We start from the raw sequence: 19,446 nt of genomic DNA, 5'->3' as shown, positions 1-19,446 counted from the left end.
GGAAAACTGTCTAGGGGTTCCGTTTACTCGACTTTTCAAGGACTGTGACGACTTTGCCTACACCATGTACATGGACAAACGATGTTCGACAGTGGAGGCCGTGCTGCTCACGGGCTATCTTTTCTACGGAGAGCACGTGTACCAAGCTAGTTCGGTGGTCTTGCTTCTGATTGCTCGAGTGTTACCACGCAAGGTCATTCGCACGTTCAACCAGCTATTCATGCGCTGGCATGTTGACCCCGATTGTGGAACACTGTCATACCCGCAGTCGTGCACTTGGTACAGAGCTAGTGCCGAAAACTACAAGCTCTCTGAAGCAATTCCTTTAGCATAGTTGAACTTTTTTTCTCTCTAAAAAAACTTGGAGTACAATTAAGTTCTTCACTCCCGCTTCATGCTTGGGTGCTATGCAGCCAAGTCCCTGCACAAACCGTCCTCAAACGCATCAATAACATCTCGAAGCCGGGCTAGGTCCACTTGAATCTCATCGCTTTCGTGCCCGACCAAAGCAGTAGGAATGGCGCCTCCACGATAAAGCACTCGAACGGGAATGCTGATAAAACCAGGTTCCTTCCCAGTTAGGTCAAACTCATCTTCATAGAATGTGTTCTCGTCAACGCGCTGGAAGACCATGATCTGGCGTTCTGACCCGAATATCTTGATTCCGATGGCGACCTGAACGGAGGTACTTTGGATCATATAGCTTCGAAGCTTATTTTCCAAGTGTGACCAAGACTCTGTATACGCTGCGTGCGCAACGACATTTGGGAGATCACGACGTACCGCGCGTCGCGGCGTTAAGGCGGCGTCAGCAATCTGGAGACGATTTCCGAAACATAGCGTTGGGGATGGCAGCGTCAGCATGGTCTCGGCCAGCTCTTCATCGCCTCCGATACGAACGATTGTGCTTCGAATCTCGCTGATAACCTCGCTGACAGCAAACGTTTGTGTTGCGAATGGAAAACAATACAGCACCACGCGGCCGGTCTCCGCGTCCAATGGCTCGTAGTCCCAAAAACGGAAATCATCGAGGTCTTGGTGACTCTCGATCCAAGTGCGGAAGTCTTCACGGGATATTTGCTCAAACAAGACCACAGGGCGGCAGGCCTCTTCGACGTCACCCATTTCGTCTGCTTCTTCGCGCTTGCAAAGTTCTTCACGGACGCGATCGAGGTCCTTGGTATGATCGGTCTTGTTCATCTTTAGCTTCTTGCAGCGGGTGAGTGTGCACTTGAATTGGAAATAAAAACTGAGACTGCATGCGCGTACCCCAATACCCCTCTCACACCTATCTTGGTGACTAGCTGCAATAACTCGTGTGGTGCAATGACTTCCCCAATGAGACTGGGAAAATAATTGACACTTGTGCATAAGAAATTACTCATCCCAGACCCATATTCACCCGTTGCACAATCGATCGCTCAGGCCAGACGCAAAGGAGTCAACGCACCCGCCTGCACAAGTAATCGCTCTTAACATGAAAATCGATCGACAACAACGGAATTTTCAACAAGAGCACCAAACTGCAGGAAGCCAACTACAGCGTCGCCATCATACATAACCAATACTGTGGCAATGTCTTCAGTCGCGACAGGTAAGCGTAACTCGTTAACAAACCGCGTCAAATGGAAGGACGACACCGTTCTGTCGACGAACGATGTTGTCACGCCGCCAACTTCACCCACCCAGCTTCAACCTCCCCAAACTCTATTTTTTTTTACCTCTCTGCTGTAATACATAGCCATACTGCATCATTGCCGCACGAAATGACCCCATTCAACCTTCTCTGTCTACTAACCAACAGGGCAACAAGCTGCAGGACGGACCAACCGGTACTGGTCTCATACCGGTGTAGCACTTCAACATGGTCCGAGCCGTCATTCCGGTCTGTGACATGTGCGCACTGACGTCACGTGATTCGTCAAAAACGCGCGCCGTGCCATAAAGTCCGCGTCTTTTCCTCCCTCGCGACAATTACTTCCTGCAGCTATCATTCCAGTACGCGCAGTCCGCCAATCAGCGCGGTTTCCGAAAGTAACAGTTCTCTTCTTGCACCCAAGGGGAGAAAGCGGCGAAGAAGTCCGCACTCGGCCGCCCGCCGCCGCCCCGTACGCGGCCCCCAGGGCGTCTCCAGGCCCCGTCGACCCCGCGTCTGCACCGCAGCATCCTGCGCTACCCGCCGCTCGCGTCGGCCGCGCTCTCCGCGGGCGTCTGGCGGCTGCAGGAGCGCGAGAAGAACAAAACGGCCAATCTGAAACGTTGAAGCGGCTAAAACCTAGCTTTTAGCGCCCCATCCCTCCCTTTTAGCGCCCCATCCCCTCATTTTAGCCATGGAGGCGGTGCGCAAGCGGCCGCAGCGCCCCCGCGCCGCCAAGAAGCCGCCCAGGGACGAGGACGAGGACGTGCAGAAGGCCATCGCCGAGCTGGACGCCGTGCAGGAGCCGCCGGCGAGCGACAGCGAGATCCGCCGCAACGAGGAGGACCTGCTGGCCTTATTACAGGGCCCCCAGGCCTCTACAGAGCAGGATTTACTCGTCGCGGAGGCCGCAGGGTCGCAGCCGCCCCACAGAGACGGAGATCAGGCCCAATTGGAGGGGAAAAGCCCTGAAAACGACCAGGAAACAGGTGCAATTGCTGCTGCTGCTGCTGCTCAGAGACCTCCGACGATCCCAGGGCTGAACGGGGCCATTTCCGCCCCGTCAGCCCCAGTTTTTGAGGAGCAGGAGGAGGTTGACGGTGTTGTTGATCAGCCAGAGCAGCTGCCACTGCAGCCCAAGCCCAGTGCTCCTCCTCCTCCACCTCCGCCGCCGGCTCGGCCGTCGATGCCTCATGCTTTCCATGAGATTACAGTCCCCGCCGGGGTAGATGCTGCTGCGCCGTCGGCGCCGCCGGACTTTGGAGAGGACGTGGAGGTGGCGGACCACTCGAGCACGACCCCGTCGGCGCCGTCGCTGTCGCCGACGACGTCCAAGAAGCTGCACAAAGTGGTGGTGTCGCCGCGGAACCCGGAGAAGTTGAGCCCCGTGGTTAGGATGCCGGTGAAGACAGCCGCAACGGCGTCGGTGGAAAGTGCCAGCATGACGGTGAGGAGTTCGTTCGCCAAGTCGCACCTGGCGGAGAAGAAGGCCGGGATGCATAGTATTTACCCGTCGATGCCGCGTGAAGCGGCGAAACGTGCAGAGGCGACTGAGCAGGCTAAGGAGGCAGTAGCAGATGGAGCACAGACGAGTTACGAGCAGCTTTTGAAAAAGAAGCACATTCGCGTCAAGCTAGAACCATTCATCAACTACGAAATGAACTTGATGCGAGCCGAGGCGTCCCAAAAGCGCCAGGAAACGAAGATGCGCCACATTGAGACCAACAAGGGGGAGCTGTATGCGCGACTAGAGCGCTACTTGTTTTCAGAGTACATTTTGCACAATGCAGCGTCGACGATGGACGAGTACAAACAGAAGATTGATCTCCTGGTCAAGAAAGGTGAGAATTTTCTGCATGCATGTGCTACTAGTTGGTCATTAACACTTTCTCGTGCTTACATTTGAAACAGTGTGGACGCTTGAGAAGAAGCGGGTATCCTCGTCAAAACGATGCGGTGATAACGTGGAAATTGAGCAGCAAATGGAATTTCAGACCGCAAAGTTGGAGTCCGTCCAGCTAGAAAAGCTCAAAGCTCATCTGGATAAGCTGCGACAACTACGCACAGTCGAGGCTTCGATGCATACATTTGATCGTGCCATCGCGTATTTTCACGTGGAGCAATACTTGAACAGTGTCTTGCAGGAACCGAATCTTGTGGCGTTTCTCAACAAAATGAGCTCTTCTTGTGGCGTCACCAGTGGTATTGATGACCTGGATCTCGTCCCGGAGGGTGCTAACTTTTACGAAGCGTTACCTCAAGGTTCATCTCTTGCGTCATCTGTGGATCACTTAAAATACTGTTTGGATGTACTCATTTTCTTTGAAAAGAAGGTGACGCTGGGCGAGGAGGGAGTCTTTGGGCGTGTGCCGCAGTCATTCTACCGTGGAGAGCTGGTCTGGCATAGTAATCACGCTAAGATGCATTACAGTGCTGCTGGGGGTGGGGGAATGGAGCGAAAGGTTAAATGCTACGCCTGCAGCAGCTTAAACTCACCCATGAAAGCCAACCAATGGTGCAAATTGTGCGAAAGCTGCGATGTGGTTTTGTACCTCCCTCCATCATCGGTATCCACGAAAACTAATGAATGGTTTACGAGCGTTCTGCGCTTCAGGCAGTCACTTCAGAAGTGGATTTCAACGTGTCTACAAAGTCTCTTGCGAACGAAGTCACTGCAAAATATGCCGTATTTATTGATGCACGTCATGTACTTGCCTCGTATTTCAATGGACGAGCGGTCGTGGTTTCTGAGATTCCTGCAGTTTCCGCGTGCAATGGTTCGGACAGATGGGTCGCTCAGGACCGAATGGAGTGAAGATTTGGTGGACCATTACATCGCCATGTTGCATTTGGTTTTTCATCCTGAAAAGTTGCGGCGAACGTCGATGATTGTGTCGAGTGCACCGCCAAGTGGCACAAAGACTCCAAAAAGTGCGGACGTGGGTGTTGCCGATGGCAAAGGCTTAGTCTCCCCCGAATGGGTGCTGCTGGAGAACCCAGAAATGTTAGATCGCTATTTTCTATCGGACGAAGACTTTGTCGCCGTGCTGAATCAATTTCCTAACACCTTCGCTTTTGAGCAGTTGTTTCGGTGCACCTCAGACGTAAAAAAGTGTTTCAGCCGAGCGCTAACTTTGGTGCTCGAGCTCACACACAGCCTACGCGCATTTCAGGAGTTCGAAAAATTGCCTACAAGAATCGCGCAACTTCTTGGACAGTTGTTGGCTGATGCAGCGGAGCTACCCGGATCCGGCCGACCCAACGACTCAGGAATGAAGGATGCTGTGTTTTACCCGACGCTGTTTGATCAATTGTTTCTAACAAGTCTGCATGGTCTGATGGCGGCCGATTGCAACCGCGTAGCGTGGAAGAGTCTACACTTGTTCCCTTTCGGCTCGTTATCCGATCTAGCGAAGTGGGACGTTCTAGCTCTGCTGCTTTTCAACCTTCACAGTTTACCACTGGAAGCCAAAACAGCATCAGGATGGATGCAGTTCATTGGCAAACCGACTTCTCAAGGCGTAGATACCGGCGCCTTGGCTCGTCAGCATTTGTACAACTTGATTGAGTCCGACACGGAGAGCGCAATGAATTTGCTGAACGCGGTGGCCAGTTTGGCTGCGTCATGTCACCCATCATCCGAGAAAAATCGCATTAGCGAGCGGAATGATCTGGTGTCGGTTGCTGTTCATGAATTGTTTATGGCCGGATACACTGTGGAGCCTTGTCAGCAGGCATTGGGTGAAAATGGTGACCGCGCAGCGGGACCGCTCAGCACAATTTGCTTGGCACATCCGTGGGTTCTGTCGCTTCTCATTACTCTCCTTTTCAAGTATCACGAGTGCGCTGCAACGTGGATTCATGTGTTTGAAACGTTTCCGATCAATCGTTGGAGGCCAACAGCTCAGGATTTGCTGAATCTGCAAGAATGGTTACTTCTTGAGGACACTTCAGCACCGCGCAGTGCTCTAGCTCGGTTTCTTTTGGACCACATCAATTGGGAATACGACGTAAAGCAGCAGCGCCTGTTTACTGACGCCATGCTACATCGTCAAGTGGCGCTCATGGTTGCAGAGGCGTTAGTTCTGTACAAGACTCGAAAAGAGAGGGCAAGCGATCCTGAGTCTGCGATCGTCTTGTCCGGAGGAGGCTCTCCACAAAAGCTCGAGGTAACTTCAATTGCCAAGTCAATTCGTCGCGCACTGTGGCTGGGCGAAACGGTCGATTTTGAGAAGTGGTGCTGGAAGCTCATGCTGAAACTGCGGTTTTACTCACCCAAGACGCACGAACCTTTGCTACCGCTCATCGACCTTCGACACGATCGCTCACGAGAAGCCCTGACGCTGCGTCGTTGGTTTGCTGGAGCATCGGTATTGCGAGTCCTGCCTTCTCGCAAAGTTTTCCCGTTTTACGCGTCGCTTGAGGGAGAAGTATCCGACTTCGGGCATAGCGACAGTCCAAAGCGTAGCGCACCAGAAACTGGAATTGGTGGAAACACTGGAGCGCCCATTCAACAAGAGGCCCGTATGCTTTTGACCCCGCAAAACCCAAAAGGAATGGGTGGAGAAGACATTGACTCGACAGTTGCAGCCACTGCTGCTCCTCGGACAGAGCCTATAGTGGCGTATGTAATCTGTCAGATGACGACGTTTGTGTTTAGCGACCGTCTTGATCGCTGGGAGCCTCTGTTAGTACTCCTGAAAAGCGACTTCTTCCCTGCTGCAATTAAAGTGCTGGAGAACTTATTTCCGATTTTGTCCCGTCTGGATAAGACTAAGGATTTCCCAAGTAGATCGTGTGTATCATTAGCACCAGCGCCACAAACCGAAAGCGAAAATGAGTCTAAGACAGCGACATCAAACAGCGAAGATGATGGGGAAGCAACTTTATCCTCTGACGAAGTTGAAACTGAAGCAGAAACGCACGCTCAACATGGTGGCGTCTTCATGGAGATTGATAATGAGTTGGAGGTATGCATGGCAGCGATGCAAGCACTGACTACCGACGAGTTACTGAGCCTGCTGAACTCTCTGCATGAATTTTCGTACATCAACACAGATGAACTCCATCGTATGCAAGAAGTCCTCAACAAAGGCTACATCGGCGGATGGGAAAGCACAGCAAAAGTGCGTATATTGGCAAAACTTCGCTTTGTGCGCGAGTGCAGTCGTTACTTGCATCCTGTAGTGCTTCCCGCGCTCATTAACGAGTGCTTTCCGCAATCGAGCCCTGTATCGGTCACGACTTCAGCGTTATTTCATGGAGCGATGTCCTGGATCTCGTCGGCGTTAGGTGGCGAAAACAGCACGGGGGCGTTGTCACCGTCGGCTGCATCATCGACGAGCGCCGCTTTATCGATACGAAACTCTTCCTTGACTGCCGCGACGGCGTCGCTGGGGGTAATAGCAGGAAGTGACTACTCCGCGTCAGCTAAATCGTTATGCGCTTTGATCAGACGCTCATTTGAGTATTCCGTTGACGACTTGTCTCTTGCAGAGTCGATGCGGTTCTGGATGAAAGCTTTGTTGCAAGTACCATTTTGGTACGAAAATGCTGCGTTTCGTCATGTTTTGGATGTCATGCTGCACTGCAGCATGGAAAGTTCTTATGAATCGACAAGTAATAGTGCTGCGAACGGAAAGCAGCTTACTGGTTTTGCATCCGATATTTTATTCGAACTGGTTGGCTTGGTTGCAGCTGCATTCGAATCTTTCTGTCAACACGTCGCCAGCCGAGAGGAGTATGCAACACAACCTGAGCAGCAGTTCCTCGAGAATGAACCGGTCGTTGTAATGAGCTTCTTACCAGCAGTGGCTGCCTCGGCAACTTTTGCCTCAATATTCGGCGGCTCATACGATGTGGCACAGTACGTTAGCGGATGTCCGTACCTCGCTCTGTGGAGTCTACTGGTTGAAACAAGGAAAGAGGTTCCGTTGTTTCTCACGATGGGCCAGCTCATGGTTACGTATGAACCAAAAACAATGAAAAAACTCGAGAAAATGAAAATGACGGAGGGCCGACTTGCAGCAGCTTTGATTGCCGTTCGAGAAGGGAAAAGCCTTGACGACCAAGCCGAAGAAACGATCTACAATTCTCCAAATTTTACGTCTCCTCTAGGTAATCCCTTGTCGTTTGGCCACACCAGCCTGGATTCGCTGTCCCAGTACAAGATTTACCGATGGTGTAACTATTGCCTCGATCTTCCAGAGTCAGAGCCTACACAAATTATCTACTGGCAAGTGTTTTTTTCTTTGTACTTCGCAACCGCCGGTGGCTCGCACGTGTTTGGCCATCATTTTCTCGATCGATCGCGCAGCCGCAGCACTAAACGCGTTCATCTAAGGAAGCATTTACAGACCAAACTGCGGAAGCTAGTGAATTATTGCTCCAACCAGGCACAGGTTGTGCTAACTGCTACAGGCACGAACGGGCGTACGTCCAGTGGTGTTTGTTCGACTGGGGAGTTGAAAGAGCGCCAATACGCTCATTTTGTCGCACTTTCGCAACTTTACACAGCGATGGATGCGTGGATGGAGGAAAAGGACCCAAACCAATGGCTTAAGGAGGAAGAGCTATCGGGTTTACCACGACATTACGAGGTGGAACGACTTAAAGATGTGTTGCGGCTCAGTGATACTTTGCTGAATACACACTCAGATCAAATGAATTGGTCTGATTTGCCTCTATGGACGAATTGGTGTGGGTTTGAGTTCACGGTGAAGCGAACAAAACCACAAGTGACGATCTGTGATGATAGCGATGAGAGCACTGGTGTTTCAGTGTCGTCGTTATCGACCCCACTTGCTACAGAGGGTGAAGAGGATGATTTTGCCTTTGTGGAGGAAGCCGCGGTACTAGCTAGACGGCATAGTAGTTTTGGTGGTCTTGCTGGACTGGCCAGCCTCAGTATCCGGCCTTTGCCGTTAGTATTGGATCTAAGCGGGCCGTCGAGCCTGACACAGTTACCAACGGTATCAATTACAGTTTCGCCGGAGCGATGTGCCATCACACCATCTATCCCGCTTAATAAGGCAGACTTGAAAGCGGTGGCCATGAAGTTCTCGGAGAACCTGTCGGTGCTTGTGGCACTTGACTCTGAAATGGTCGATAGTGTTTCACAGCTGTACATCAGCAAAGCGAGAACCGTGACGCAAAATTTGCCGTGCCCTGAAGGTCCCAGCTGCCGTAGTCCTGCGGCGTTCCGATTCGAGTTTCTGGAGTGGATGATGGATTCACGAATGGATGATGCAATCGAGTCGATTCGTGCGCAGGGTGAGCGTTGTGATATGCGGTCCATGCTAATCAAAAATGTGATGTCATCTTTAAGTGAGCACGACGACGGCAGTACGACTGACTCTTCACCGACTCTGCTGGGAGCTGAACAGTTTTTAAGGCTGGATGGGGATGGATTTATGCTGTCACTTCAAATTCTGCTAATCGATCAGGTTGTCCGAACGCTAGGTTTGGAACACGAGAGGCTTCAGCGATTAAAGAAGACGTTGGAAGATGAACCACCGATGGAGACGCCCGCAGATGATAACGAAGTACTTCAGAAGGAGGAAAATGTGAAAAATGTGGATGTCGATTTTACGGAAGCCGAGACGCTCACACCTATCCAGAAGACCGAGCAGGAAGTGGAGTGCCTGCACAACAAAGGGCTAGAGTGGTTTCGTTTGCTCACAGAGTTGGACACAAAGCTTTCACGCATGGTGCCGCCGTTACGTGAAGCGTTGTGGCGTTCTATCAAGAAGCTGGGTTTGAGTTTCGTGTGTGTGGATGAACGCGAGACGTGCACCCTTCTTCAGCTCATGCTTGAAGACCCATCTCGCATCACTCTACTCAGCGACTGCTTCTTTCCGGCTGCGGCGCCTTCGCGGTTTGTTGAAATGTTTGCAAAACTGATGAGTGCTAGCAGCTCCGCCAAGCTCTCGAGTGAAGAGAAGCTCACGCTGCTACGTCGTTTTGACTTTCGCGCGTGGTTGCAGACCAAAAGCCCTCAAACACCAACCAAGTTTGACCGGGATACCGTCCTGTGCATGATTTTAGGCGACATTAGTCATCAGTTTCCTGCAGATCGTAGTTTGGTGGATACTGGTCGAAAGACGCAGGACAAGAATGCATCTCAGCATTTGGACGAAGTTCTTCGGGTGTACGCCAAGGTGTTACAACTGATTTGCTCTGCTCATCTTGAAGACCATGTTGAGAAGATGGTGCATGCTCTAGTTGGTGTTCACGATGATTATCGGTTCCAGACAGGGAACGGAGAGCCGGCCTCTTCTAGTGGGGACGATGATGGTTCGAGCTCCTCGGGTTTGGCAGCGTTGCCACGTCCAGTCGATGCTGTCGTGTGGGAGGCTCTTGTTGGAATTCCAGCGACTGCCTGGAGAGAGCTGCCGTTTATGCAGATTGAGTCGTGTGTAACGTTTCTCAGTCAGCACATGACGTCACTGCGATGGCAAGGTGGGCTGTCTGCAGGCGGCCCTACAAAACCTGGAGGTACTATTGAGCTGCTACGTGGAAGAGATGCACAAACTTCGTCTTCTGCTTCATCGTCCAAGTATCCTATCGTATATTGGCAACGGCTTGGAGTTCTCAAGAGTTTCCTGGACTTATTCACACTTTGCTGTCGGGTAGCCCCAGAGGAGCATCAGTGGGAGTTGATCACAGCGTTTTTCGAGCCTTTGCTCTCCACGTTATACCAACCAGCCACGAACACAGAAGGCTCGGCTGTCAGTGCACCATGGTCTGACCAAGACACCGTTTCTACGGGGACAACGATCTGCGCCTGCTTTGTGGCGACATGCTCTGAGTATTTGAAAAATCAATCGTCAGGCGGATTACAACTCCGGTCGACGGCCAGTGACATTGAAGCTTTGACGCAGACAGAAAAGCTTTCACAAATTTGGTCTTTCTATCTAACTGTGCTTGTCCCGCATGCACCTACTCACATTTGCAAGCACTTTCATCAGTTCGTAACGCGGTTGGCATGGGAACACTGGTGTCTCACGTTGGAAATCGTACAGCAAATGAGAGAACTTGTTCAGACGGAAAAACACCAACTCACGGGAGCAACTGGCACAAGTGATCAACTGGTGCCTCCGTTGCACTCCACACTATCGCCGTATCCATTTGTATCCTGGCTGGTCCGTGACGTTTTGTGCCGTACAACTTGGAAATCGACGGACGCGTGGCTTGGGGCCCAGAGTGAGGCTGTGTGCTCCTCGTTCCTGCTGGAATTTGCGAAATTGTGCTTGGAACTGGTGCTTGACATGCCCCATTTTCAGGTTCAATCCGGTCATGCAGCATCAACTAATGTGCTTCCGCCATACTTCGTTAATTTCATCAAGCAGCAATCTGCATTTTGGTCAAAGTGGAAAGTGACCACTAGCGACTTGGAGACACTACAGCAGTTCACATTGGAGGCGCTGCTAGAACCTCTTGCGAGTCGTGGAACAACGAGAAATGGGGTAAGCATAGTTTCAAATGGGCCGTTCCCACCATCACCAAATGCGGCAATGATGCAGGATGCATTCACAAGGCTGCAGCTGGTTCTCCGCCTATTTGGTCAAATCACGACGCTACACCACGAAGCGCTTCCTAAGCAGGCTAGCCTTCAGCGGGTAAATCTCTTCCTCAAACTTCTTCTCGGCGTGTTTGAGGTCAATGATCGTGGCTGTCTTGATGGCAACCGTTACAACTCCGAGCATGCTGCATGGCTTATGGTACTCTACGGATCGAGCTGTACGGCGTTATACGAGAAACTGGATGAGCTTGTGCATTTATACAAGCCGGAAAGTGGCAAAGGCATTAGCACCGAAGCTTCCAAGAGTGTTGATGAGGCCATAGAGGGCGTTTCGGAAGAAGATTTGACTGCCACGATATCAGGTGTGCTACGATTTTGCAATCTATCGCTGGTAGAAGTGTTTTTTAATCAGATGCAAAGGAGTCCGAAGTCAGGTGGGAATGCGTCGTCATCTTCTTCAGGAAGTGGCTCTCTCAACTGGAATAAGTGCGGCAATGTTGTGTTTGTGGAGATCGACGCCCTTGTGCGTGACTTCGCATCCAGCCAAAAAGCATTACAGCAGCGAAACTATCGGAGTCATCAACCTTCCTCGGACCGCACCTCCGGTAAGGAAGAGGATGCGAACGGAATGACTATATCCGCAGTCCAGTCTCCAGCAGAAGCCATCGGCACACCGCTCGGAAAGGTTTTGTGGAGCTTCTTGGCCTTCCGAGGTGGAGAGCTAGCTTGTTTGGCCGCGTGTGGTCGTGCCCTGGCTTCTGTAAATGTGATGAGTCAGGTCGCCGAGAAAAGCATTGAAAAGTGGATAATTGAGGAGCGCCGCGGAATGTGGGGCGCCTTGGCATTGCGGCTACAGGTTCCTGAGCTGAGTGGGGATGAGTTCGAGACGGCGTGTTTGGAGCAAGGCAAACTGCTCACCCTCCAAGTCCTCTTTCTTCAGCAATTGCGCCGTGCACCCGTTTTGACAGAGTCGTTAAGCCTTGCGCTGCTGACAAAGCTAATGGGCTGGATGGAGCGAGCTCGCGTGGGCAGCGGTTCCCTCGCTCAGATGAAGTTGCTGTTTCTAGCTGCTGAAGTGACCAACTTTGTGTGCAAACCGCTGGCTGAGGTGCTGCCATCGACTTTAAAGAAACAGATGCTGCGCCAAATGTGCGATCTGTTGCTTGAGCTTGGGCATGCGCGCCGCAACAATGGTATCATGAAAGCAATCGGCCTGGGTGGCTCCTTGCAGTACGGCGTGGAGTTTCACGTCTCATGTTTGGCTGCGGGCATCTACCTGCGACTGCAGACGCGCAATGGTGCGCCGCTACGAGTGGATGACCGAATTCCATTCAAGATGACCCGAACCACAGAGAAGCACCTGCGTTCCCTGGAGACCATGCTGCAAAGTAAAGATGCATTCCAGCTTGGACGGCGCGCTGACGCGTTGGTGGACTTCGCTCGAGATCCCCGTCGGAGCCTTGCGGATCAAGACGAGTTCTTCGTGACGCTCTTCTCAAGCATGTATCCGGCTCAAGGGTGGCTGCTGGCAAAGTGCTTGCCGTAACACGACGAGATTGATAGAAAAATTAGGATAGTAATTATTTGATCCAACGAGAACCAGCAAAAGGACGTCTTAATTGCACGAAATAGCTAGACTGCAATCTTAACTAGACACTGCTAAACGTGAAAACATTTGCTAATGGTTGGCACGGTATCTCCGCAGAACAATTTCATCACGGTATGACACGGAATGGCTAGCAAATGTACTAGAAGTGCTGAATTGTTGTCCTCAGCCTTCGTAAGGACACTCCTCCTCCGACGATGCGGAATCCTGGTCCAGCCCCATGTCCAACGCGTCGCTGCTTACGAGTCAATCCTGGAAGAACGGTACCACCATCGGGGCCTCTCCACGCGTTGTTGTCAACACATGAACTCCGTCGGCGTCGCGCTTGTATTCGTGCATGACCTTGTTCTCGGGATCAACGAGTCATCCCAACTGCACGCCGTGAGGGAAATACTCGTGTCGCATCTTGTTGTCGAGCGCTCTGAATGGGACCAGCGAGAGTATCAATCCCCACAACGAACGTCGGCGCAAAAGGCTGACCACCACGGGTCTATTCGGTCGGCTGTTTGGTACGATTGCGCGGTCGGATCACGCTGGAAATGGCACAAATTGGCCCTCTCATGGAAAAATTCGCGCTGCTCGCCGAGGTCGGGATGGAAAATCGGCCCGTGGTTCTTTACATGGTCGTTCAGCTGCTCGAGAGAGACACCAGGGTAGTCCTTGACGCGACACAGCTTTCTTTACCAAAAAGAACCCGATTTTAGTACAAATTTGCTTAGTACCAGGGATGGTAGGTAATCTTCATGAAAAGATCTTTCTCACTCGAGCTGTCGACTCCAATTATACTATAATACATGCAGCTATGGTGTGCTGCACGATGGGGATCGTCCTTTTGTAAGGCGATTCCTCCCTACTACAACCAGTACGTGTAAACATTCAACGTTGAACTGCAATCTATGGGCGGTATTAACACCAAGCCTGTGAATGCTGCGAGCACGTTTGAGTGTCCCCTCTCCGTCGTGGGGTCCCTGGCCCAGGGCATGGGCCAGATCTGGCTGGTGAACGGACCAGGATTCGCTCACTGTTCGTTGAAGCGATGGCGCCCATCCTAATCGAACAGTGATGAGTGAGTGCTTTCGCACTAGGAGAACTGCAACTGTCAGCGCCACCCGTCGATTCTATTGACTCTATTGACTCTGCTAACGTTTACGCAGGTTCCCCCCAAGCCGGCGTTTACCCAGTTGCAGTTCCGCAAGCTTCGAATGGTCGTGCAGTAGTGCCAGCCAATGCTCCCAGCACAGCACCTCACTCCCCATTCAGCCTCGTGCCACGCACACAAGTCTTCGCCCTGAACAAGTCCAGCATGACGGGCAGCTACGCCGAGGTAGCGTCACCCAAACCTGCCACGGCTTTCGACGAGGCCAACAAGGCCGCGGCTCGACTCATCAGGCCCAACACCATCCTGTACACGAGCGCTCTGCTGTCGTGGCTCCAGCCATTCCAGAGTGGCTGGTCGACCGCGCAGATGAACCTGTCGCAGTACAACGACACGGACGAGTGCAATGCTCGACCTGTGGCCGATGACACCTGTCTGATGTTCCCCGGACACTCGAAGCTCGAGTGGACGTTCGCCGTGAACGCGTGGATCTTCGGAGCAATGATCGGGTCGCTGAGCTGCGGCCACTTCAGTGACAAGTACGGCCGCAAGAAGGCGCTCATGGGCAACTGCGTCTTCATGCTGCTCGGAGGTGTCGTGCAGGCCTCGGTGTCCAATGTCTGGGCCTTTGCAGCCGGCCGGTTGATCTCCGGTCTGGCGTCGGGCACTGCCACGGCCACCATCGGCGGCTACATCAACGAGCTGTCGCCCCCTCACATGCGCAACACTCTGGGTCTTGGTCTGCAGATCTTCACGACGCTCGGCATCTTAGTGCCTGCGATCTGCTTCTTCTTCGCCAACACCAGCAGTGGGTGGCGATACCTGGCTGCCTTCCCGTGCGTCTTAGCGCTCATCTATCTGTTGCTGGCTCCTTCGATGGCGATCGAGAGTCCGGCGTGGCTGCTCACCAAGGGCCGAACGGAGGAAGCCAAGCAGGTGATCGCCAGCCTCTACGGCGAGGAACACGTGATCACCGCCCTGTCGTGGCTCGAGGTGAACAAGCTCCACGCAGAGGAGGGCAATTCGGCCTCAAAGGAGTCCATGTTCGCTCCGCGCTACCGTATGCAGCTTTTCGGCGGACTGTTGCTATCGTGTGCCCAACAATTGTCCGGCATCAACGCTGTGTTCTACTACTCCGGCAGTATCTTCTCGGACGCTGGCATCTCGGACTCGCGCATCGGCACTTTGATCATCAACTTCATCAATATCTGGCCGGCGTTCTTTACCGGCGTCTTGGCGAATCGGTTCGGGGCTCGCAACATGATCCTGTGGGGACTGGCGGGCATGGTGGTGATGGCCATTGGCATGACGGTGGCGTTCATCGTCGACCTGCCGGCGCTCTCGATCGTGTTCACTGCGTTGTATGTGATCGCGTTCGGCGTGACGCTCGGCCCGCTGGTGTGGGTCATGACGGCCGACATCTTCCCGGACTCGATCCGCGCCAGCGCGTCGTCGCTCTGTATCGGCGTCAACTGGCTGTGCAACTTGATCGTCGGTGTGTCCTACCCGTACATTTCCGATGCGCTCGACGACTACGCCTACGTGCCGTTCGTGGTTTTGCTGGCGATCTTCTACTTGCTGGGCCTCAAGCTCGTGCCGGAGACATCGGGCAAGTCGGCAGAGGAGATTCTGGCTGAGTACGACTCGCGCCGCGACAAGACGTCGAACGAGTGATCAAGTAAGTGCCTGTAGTATGCTTGCTAACAGTATCCCGGCCCATTCGCACCTGAAAAGTAATTCCCGGAGCTCAATGATTTTTCCCTCCATCATCACCATTATAACTACCAAAACATCAATTTCGAAGCAAGTACTGGAGTATTTAATTTCCAACTCGTCCCTCCATACTGATTTTGGAACGAAGACTTGAGCGTGGACCTTTGTTTGCTTCTCGTAGTTTTTTTTGTGAGCAGCCGGCGGAGAGTTGCAAACGAAAGTTTCTCGTGGCCTCCTCCGTCGCCAAACGCTTTCGCAAATCATCGACCATAGTACGCGAATCGAAGCTTTGAATTCAGAATTTCTGCGTTACAATGGTTTCGTACGGTACCTTTGCACCTTCAACTGTCGCGCCTGGGGGATGCAGTCAGTTCATTCAAAACGGGACGGAACTCTAGCCGCAACGTGCGGCGTGGAAGGTTTCTCGAAGCAAATTCAAAAGTAAGCTACCAAAACTGCCTTGCTCTACTTGCAGTGCTGACAGCCAACAGTGTTTGCCGATCGGCAAGCGCTTCTTCTCCTGTTGCAAAGCGAATTTTTCTCAACTGCAAATCGTCCACTTGAGGACAGACGATTTATATGGTTCCCAAACAACAACTCAATCGGAATGGGGGATATTGTCGCTCGACCATGGTTCATGTCGATGGTAGAGGTGCCAATAGTAGTGCTGTTCACTACACGATAGGGCGTGGTGACGCGGGTATCGATTTACCGCGCTGAAGCCAAATGGCCTGTGGCTACCCCCTCAGTAAAACGGGTTCTTCGTGACGCTCTTCTTGAGCGTGTATCCGGTTCAAGCTGGCTGTTGGTAAAGTGCTTGCCGTAACACGGCGGGAGTGATTGAAAAATTAGGGTGGTAATCATGATTTTTAACGCATCAGATTTAAAACAGTCTCGAGGAACGACTAAGTGAAGCAGGTTACATGAAACGATATGTGGTTTTGAAGAATAATAGCTGAGGATCTAGCAGCCTTGGCCACCAGCGATAGGCGTGCAGGAGGTCGAGGGGTTTAATGTTAGCGCGGTGATAGTCAAGGTGTACACGAACAGCACGACGGCGAAGGTGACGATGGCAGCACTGGCACACTTGGTGTATCCGCCGTAGCTGCGCAACTGTTGGGTATCGAGCTTCTGTCGCGGTAAGAAGAATAGCCCAACGAAGGCCAACGTGTTGATGCCGTAGTTGAGCAGCAGAGCCTTGAGTACGTCCGACCGCGCTCCCGACGTGTCCATCGCGACTTCGGCGATGTTGTAGAAGTTGGTGCCATCAAACAAGCCGGAAGAGTTTGTCTGCACGAAAATGTTAACCAAGAAGTACAGCGACAGCATGAGCCCAACCATCGCGCCTTCAGACCCTTCTTGCATGATCTCCGTAAGTGGAACCATGCTTGCCAGCCAGCCGATTCCACCTGAAACGCTTGTGAACAGGGTCATGAGGCGGTAGAAGTACCTATCTCGGATAACATCCTGAGTGACGCAGATTGCCACGATGGCCTGCGGAATGACAAGCAGGACAGTTGACATGGCGTAGAACGTGCGCCACGGTCGGTTCATGAAGTAGTATCGCCACGCCACCACCGTCAACAGCATTGAGCCGTAGTACATGACTTGCTGCACGAACCAGTTGTCGCCGCTGGCACCAGCCCAAACACTGACGATGACAGAGGGGCCACTGAACGTGATACCGCCGAACAACGTGAAGAAGGACATGAACACCAGGATGCTCCACACAGCCTTCTGCTGCATGATTCTCCACAGAATTTGCCCACGAGTCTTCATCGGCGTCGACAGTGAATAGTATTTCTCCTGCCAAGCTTTCCAGACCAGTGGCATCGAGAGCGCAATGACGAGTCCGGATGCTAGCAAAGCCGCGCAATGGTGCGTTGTTATGAGCGTAACAATGTACGCGCAGGCATCCGTGAAAATATACACGATGCACCGGAAGATCAAGTAGGTCGCCTGAATAGCTCCACGCATGCCGAGTGGCTCGCGCTGGGACAACTCGAGAACTCGGGTGTGCACGCACACATACGTGATGATGTTTCCGGTACTGGCCAACGTCGCGAACGTGATAATCGCAACAGCCAAGCCAGTCCCCGCTGTCCCATCTTTCATAGTCTCAATGTACGCGTCCAATCCAGAGAGTGCAAAAAGGCTGAACACTGTAATCGCCAAACCAATCAGTAGATAACCTTTGCGTCGAAACCCAAAAATCGGGTAGCAGTCCGAGAGTAGCCCGATGAAGAAGCTGAACACTAACGGAATAGATGTGAGTCGTTGAGCGGCCGCCAGTTCGGCCGTCTTGAGACCGAAATGCTTTTTGAGCATCGGTTGGATCACGCTGTTAAGACACTCGATCGAAAACGTCGACGCGAACGTGGCAGCCACAAGCCCAGTGCACTCAATCGAGAAAAAATCGACGGCACCTCCTTTGCGCAGACTCCCGTAGATTTCGGCGTTGTACAGCGGCTGACCTGCTCCATTCTCCACCACGGAACTGTCTTCATCGCGAGGCACTGAAGTTATTGGCCGCGCGATTGAGTCGGCTTCGCTGTATCCAGGAAACGAAGGTGTCTGTAGGTTTTTCAGGTCCAGCTTGAGCTCAAACGAGGAGGTCAACATTGCCGTCGCGCGACCCAGATGCCCCGACAGATCAATCACCAGAACCTCCTCCACGGTGTTCGAGGTGGGTGGGTGGGGGGATAAGTCTCCTTCAGCTGCAAGTCGACAAGTGGCCACTGGGTGGTCTGCACTGTGGTTGCTTACACACCATCCCGTCTGAACGCCTGGCGCAAGAATCTCCTTGATGATGGTTTCCACCGGATGCAGCATGCGGTTTTGGTTTTCAGCTGCATCTCAACAGAGTGTCGTCTTATCTCTATAGTTTCGCACCCAGCTGGTTCGGTACTCTGAAATCAGAGCAAAAGTGCGCAAACCGCACCGCAACCAAGTGTACTGACTCACCAGACTGTGGGAAAGCAACCGTACATTTAGGAACGACTCGCTATAGAGTTCGTCACTCGTACATGTACCATAGATGCAGAAGGAGACACTGACATTTTTCTTCTTTACTAGCATATGATCCACTGCGAGGAGTCCAGAGCAAGCTTTGTGGCCATTTCACATTGAAATCACCCTCGTCGCAGCAAAATGGTTCACCAAATTGTCCGCAATCCTTCGAGAGCCATCGGTGTCGGCGCACCTGTTTGATGTTGCGCCATACTGTAGAGGAAGTGGCTCGACATTTACAAGAGGTGCAGCGGTCGGGAAGCAAGCAAGTCGATGCGTCTTCATGAGGCACCTCAAATTACAGCGGTAACAATACATCGGGCTCAACCACCATAACTTTGCACGTCGTGGGTGTGGCGTAAAGAGACGTGGCGTCGCGAGTATGGCGGACAGGTCTTTGTGAGGGCGGAGGGACCATGAGGACCATGAGTACTTCTCACTCGATCTACAGGTTCTACAACATCGTTCTTGATCAATCTCGTGGCGCTAGATGAGTTTTAGAAGACGAGGTCGTTCATTTCATTGGTCATTCTTCCGTTCTATCGATGTGCTGGTACCGACATGGGGAAGCTCCAGAATCCGCGAGAATCAGAACCGAGAGTTGTGAACGAATGAGGAATCCCTCCTCGTATCCACGAACGTGGAAGTGATACATGGACCTCAATCCTAATCCGTGACGAGTGAACGCACGTCGGCTTTGGGTGAAAGGAACTGCAACTGTGACGAGTCGATTCTATTGGCTTCAGGTGAAGGCGATGTTTATCCAGTGCGCCAGGCCAGCTTGAAGGGCCATAGAAATGGACCACCTCGCGTCAGCCAATGCTCGAGACCCACCACCACCACCTCGCTCTCCATTCAGACAT

The 19,446-nt window shown here is 52.4% G+C and overlaps 5 protein-coding genes across 5 annotated transcripts; 3 read left to right on the top strand and 2 right to left on the bottom strand.

The window, feature by feature from the left end:
- Positions 1-405: 405 nt before the first annotated feature.
- On the bottom strand, positions 406-1,200 carry IUM83_16988 (uncharacterized protein; the record flags this gene model as incomplete). The annotated part of the gene is made up of 2 exons (XM_067941909.1): positions 406-711; positions 784-1,200. 2 exons carry the CDS (start codon positions 1,198-1,200, stop codon positions 406-408), a joined length of 723 nt encoding a protein of 240 aa, XP_067792346.1.
- A 1,130-nt stretch (positions 1,201-2,330) lies between these two features.
- On the top strand, positions 2,331-7,052 carry IUM83_16987 (Ectopic P granules protein 5; the record flags this gene model as incomplete). The annotated part of the gene is made up of 5 exons (XM_067941908.1): positions 2,331-3,477; positions 3,548-3,898; positions 6,554-6,606; positions 6,695-6,762; positions 6,929-7,052. The coding sequence occupies 5 exons, from the start codon at positions 2,331-2,333 to the stop codon at positions 7,050-7,052; spliced, it is 1,743 nt and encodes a 580-aa protein (XP_067792393.1).
- A 1,636-nt stretch (positions 7,053-8,688) lies between these two features.
- On the top strand, positions 8,689-12,705 carry IUM83_16986 (Ectopic P granules protein 5; the record flags this gene model as incomplete). Its single annotated transcript, XM_067941907.1, has 2 exons — positions 8,689-9,846; positions 11,938-12,705. The coding sequence occupies 2 exons, from the start codon at positions 8,689-8,691 to the stop codon at positions 12,703-12,705; spliced, it is 1,926 nt and encodes a 641-aa protein (XP_067792353.1).
- A 1,363-nt stretch (positions 12,706-14,068) lies between these two features.
- On the top strand, positions 14,069-15,535 carry IUM83_16985 (Solute carrier family 2; the record flags this gene model as incomplete). Its single annotated transcript, XM_067941906.1, has 1 exon — positions 14,069-15,535. The coding sequence occupies one exon, from the start codon at positions 14,069-14,071 to the stop codon at positions 15,533-15,535; it is 1,467 nt and encodes a 488-aa protein (XP_067792391.1).
- Positions 15,536-16,537: 1,002 nt separating this feature from the next.
- On the bottom strand, positions 16,538-18,196 carry IUM83_16984 (Myb-related protein B; the record flags this gene model as incomplete). The annotated part of the gene is made up of 1 exon (XM_067941905.1): positions 16,538-18,196. One exon carries the CDS (start codon positions 18,194-18,196, stop codon positions 16,538-16,540), a length of 1,659 nt encoding a protein of 552 aa, XP_067792352.1.
- Positions 18,197-19,446: the final 1,250 nt, after the last annotated feature.

Source organism: Phytophthora cinnamomi (assembly GCF_018691715.1).
Source record: "Phytophthora cinnamomi strain GKB4 chromosome Unknown Contig35, whole genome shotgun sequence".
NCBI classification, from domain to species: Eukaryota; Oomycota; class Peronosporomycetes; order Peronosporales; family Peronosporaceae; genus Phytophthora; species Phytophthora cinnamomi.
This window is presented reverse-complemented; position numbering and strand designations above follow the sequence as displayed.